At 38.5% G+C, this 4,045-nt stretch overlaps 1 protein-coding gene across 1 annotated transcript; it reads right to left on the bottom strand.

Moving 5' to 3' along the window:
- Positions 1-375: 375 nt before the first annotated feature.
- Positions 376-1,878, bottom strand: LOC149238911 (uncharacterized). The gene is made up of 2 exons (XM_089367047.1): positions 1,197-1,878; positions 376-864 (listed from the first exon to the last, which is right to left on the bottom strand). The coding sequence occupies exons 1-2, from the start codon at positions 1,449-1,451 to the stop codon at positions 790-792; spliced, it is 330 nt and encodes a 109-aa protein (XP_089223173.1). The 5' UTR covers positions 1,452-1,878; the 3' UTR covers positions 376-789.
- Positions 1,879-4,045: the final 2,167 nt, after the last annotated feature.

The following is a 4,045-nucleotide window of genomic DNA, read 5'->3' as shown; positions in this document are numbered from 1 at the left end:
TCAAAAAGTAAACCAAAAACTTGTTGGGTAACTACACAAAGAAAACAACAAAAAAAAAACAAAAACAAGAACAAGAAAAACTAGAAGTTCTTTAAAGGTATAAAACTTTATATAATCCTAACAGGTTCTGGTATAATCTGAATAATAAAAATTAATAGAACGATGAGCAATAGAATTCAGAAATTTGGGTATTAATAAGGAAAACTCACCCAAACATATAACTTAAAGAGCCATCGATAGGTGATAGTTTGTGCTAAATATTATCAGCAATTGTTTAGAAAGGGAAGGCTTCAAAGCTTTCCAGAAAGAAAACCTCGGTGAAATATGCAACACAATAAGTATAAGAATTATTAACGCAAATATGCAACCATAAAATTAGGAATTCAAATGGGGTAAGAAAGCAATTTAAATAGACATACCTCTGACAATAAAATTCAACGCATAAGTGAAGAAATGTAGTTTGAGTCGGTTGAACATAAGGTCGACAGACCCAACTGAACAGATGGTAGAATAATAAGTAGGTAGAAAGATAATGCAGACACCTGCTGATGCAAAACCATTGAACCCTCGTTGTAGAGCGGCATGAACGGCAGAAAACTCCAAAAGAATGGATGAGAAGTAAAAATTGACAAAGTCATTAACCTCACCACAAAACTCTAATGAAACCACTATCATTGAATGGAAAGCTCAACTTCCCCTGTCTTGAGTTAAAAGCCAGCCACAATTCCTGCCCCAAGAGTATTCCAAGGAAACCTTGTGGATTTGATTTTGATTTTGCGATGGCAAAGTTCAGGGCTGAAATGTAATTGCATGCTTATTAGGCACCCAGATTCTCACCATGGCTTGAGAGGTCTGTGCCGCTTCCTTAAGAAAAACCAGGGAAATAGTCTATTCAACTTACAACACCAGTTTGCAAATACTAAACAATATACAGATTGCACACGCAAACACAGCTACACTATCCTGCAAATGAAATATCAAGGTATACAGTCATCATTCTTCCCTCGACCTCTCGCTGACACAACTATATCTCAATACCCTTAAACATGAGCAATACACCACACCCAAATGGCAAATACGAGTTAATATTTTTTTGTAGACCATGTCTGTTGTGAATTCCACAAATTTAGGTGGTACAAACAAAATAGGGTTCATTACATATATGTCACGATTCAGAAAAATCTTACAACACTTACAAATATTGAAGGCCCAACGTTCATAACTTCTTTAAAGTCATCCAGAGTAATGTTCCCCTTCATCTCTACGGTATTATATTCCTTCTCGCGTTCACTCAATGTGGCTCTGGCAACCATGGTTTCAAACTTTTTTCCAATTTTGGAAAGATCAGGAGCTGAAGAGTTTCCATGGCTACTGCAGCTTCCTCCACCGCTGTTGCTGCTACTGCTGCCCCCACAGCAGCCACCTCCACTGCTCGCTGCAAGGACCACCATTTGTAAACACCAGCGGTTTCTTATCTGTGAGCAATAAGCATTGCTTTATTTCAGAGAAAGCGCCGAAAGGAGTATTTATACCAGATACCTCGTCATAAGCTCCAACATTAGCAGTTTTGGGCTTGTCTGGTCCACTCTCGTTAACTCTATGAGGTGGTGATCGAGAACCATGTTTCCGTCAAATTTTTCTAGCAGGGATTCTGTGGTGCATACCAAATTGGGAAAAACACCCTTGTTGGAGTTTAATACCTTTCTAGGGAAATTTCTCCGGAGTTGCTAGGGCTACATCACTACGCTGAGAACACTTCTTGGGCATTGGAGGATAAGACGGTGACAAACATCAATTTGACTACAGAAAATGTTCAAATCAATCTTGATGTGTGACAACATGCAAAAAGAGTCTCCACCAGACCTTATCAAGTGGGTGTATCCTAATTGGGATCACTGAGGCAATCGACATCTTAAGCGCCAAAATGCCGTGAAATTTGATTCTTCATTCAAATCAATTTATGTGAAATAATTACACTCAGATCTGGAAAATCAATCCAATCAATTTATGTCAAATAATTACACTCAGATCTCGAAAATCTCGCCCAAATCTGAGATGCAAAGCATTGTTGGCATAATTAATTAATAATTTATAGATTTCTGAGGGTGAAACTGAAAATTATAAACACCGTCCCGGAAATGGACGATCCGAGCAGTTGGAATGTGAAGAATTTATTGAAAATATCGGAGGATATGCTGAACCAGAAGAGCTTGGAGACAATTCCCTTCAGCGGCAAGAGACTCCTCTCACAGACCAACGCCGAGCGCCTGGAGTGGTTCGTGGACCAACTCGTTCTGGAGCACAGAAGTCGCGCAATAAGGGAAACCCCTACAGTTGTTCTCAAGCAGAGCCCAACCACAACTGCCACCACCACCACTGCTTCTTCTCCTTATCCTTCCTCTTCTTCGTTTTCAGAATAAGCAGAAACAACATGTCGTTGATCCATCTTGTAATCTGTGCTATTTTTTTTTTTCTGTAATTCAAATTTTACCTGTATTATAACCCAAACTAACGAAGAAGAGAATGGATAGATTGTTGAGAGTAGAGAAAGAGAGAGCTTTGTGTCTTGCTACCCAGCTTGGGAAGATTCACTGACTTATTTGGGACTGCTAAGGTTGTACAGCAAAGAGATCTGACAATGCTCCATTACCAAATTTGTGCTTTACAGATGTTCTTGGCTTCTTTACACAATCTTTATAAGTTTCCTTTTTTTCTTTTATCATTTCATCTGTAACTGGCATCACTGGAGAAAGTGATTCAATTTATTTTCTATCTGCAGGATTTTCATGGCACGATTTCTGATTTGTCCGATAAGCCATGCCATGAGATAAGAAGCAACTATCGTCAGTTGGAAACCAAATCTATCAGTTTTCCATACGCAATGTGCATGGCATCAGAATGATCCATTTAAGAGTCTGAACGATGTGGGATTCGAGAGAAAAGAATGCAGAAACGAAATTCGACCGCACGAGAGTAGCACGAGTGGTTTCCTATGGAAAAGTGATAATGTGATAAAATTGAGGCGGCTTTGGAAATCTTAAAGGAGTAATTTCAATCCAAAATTAGAATGAAATGACAGAATTTGACTTCACCAGAACTTCAAAATATCGCTTGGAGGTGAATTCCTTACATGAGAGATCAAACTTGGAGTACTAATCTGTTAATTAATTCTGGGCATAAGGTAACTGTGAGTCTGCATCGAATTTAATGAAGCATAGGAGATTTTTCCCAATGACCGGCGCTGAAGAAATTGAGTATGCTAATGGGGTAATAATATGAATTGGACATTGGCTACTATGAGTGGAGCAAAGAAGACGTCTAGTTGATTCGATGGGAGTTAATGCCGTGAGAAAGAGCCAAAATTAATCATGATCTGGAATGTTGGAGTGTGAGGACCACCATAGCATGGAGCTTTGGGTGTAGTGTTCTAGATCTGCTCAGAGAACACTATGTGTAACAGAGTATAGTCAATTGCTTGGGTACAGAAAGGAATTGAACCAATTTTCAAGAGCAGGGTACAAACACAATTTTTAATTACTGGAGTGTAGAAGCGATGGAGCTAATTTGGCTCTTAGAAACTTGAGAGCATTAGCTCAATACGTTTTAAAACAAAATTAGGAATAAAATCTTCTGAGCCCATCAGAAAATAAGCGAACCTAAGGGAATCTATATATATTGAGATTGTATTAACGTCACTTCCACACTCCTTTCATCTTTTGGTTAAAAGCTCTGGCTCATGGACACGCTGAGACCCTAATATGATTTCTTCACCGCTAATTGAATTGACAGTGCACTGATTAAACATCTTAGTAACACTAGTAACACAAACCCGCATCTCTGAGCTGCAATTTGACAACACAGAAAAATTATTATATAACAAAATGTGTTTATTTGTTAACCCAAAAGTTTGAAGTATTATTGATGTACATGTCAATCACTAATTAAGTGTAACAGAACTCGAACCAATTTTTAAGCACGCCTGCGCAGAAGTGTTGCTACGTTTGCCCTCTCTGGATGGCTATTATAAATTTGTTCTAACGTTTTT

This window comes from Pinus tabuliformis, chromosome 8 (assembly GCF_031772625.1).
Source record: "Pinus tabuliformis cultivar Carrire ecotype Pingquan chromosome 8, CPIR1, whole genome shotgun sequence".
NCBI classification, from domain to species: domain Eukaryota; kingdom Viridiplantae; phylum Streptophyta; class Pinopsida; order Pinales; family Pinaceae; genus Pinus; species Pinus tabuliformis.
This window is presented reverse-complemented; position numbering and strand designations above follow the sequence as displayed.

Bases quoted from the DNA above. Each gene is read 5' to 3' on its own strand.
- LOC149238911 (XM_089367047.1), bottom strand. From the start codon at position 1,451: ATGGTGGTCCTTGCAGCGAGCAGTGGAGGTGGCTGCTGTGGGGGCAGC. The intron at 865-1,196 runs GTAAGTGTTGTA...GTTTTTCTTAAG, and splicing joins ACGTTGGGCCTTCAATATTT to GAAGCGGCACAGACCTCTCA.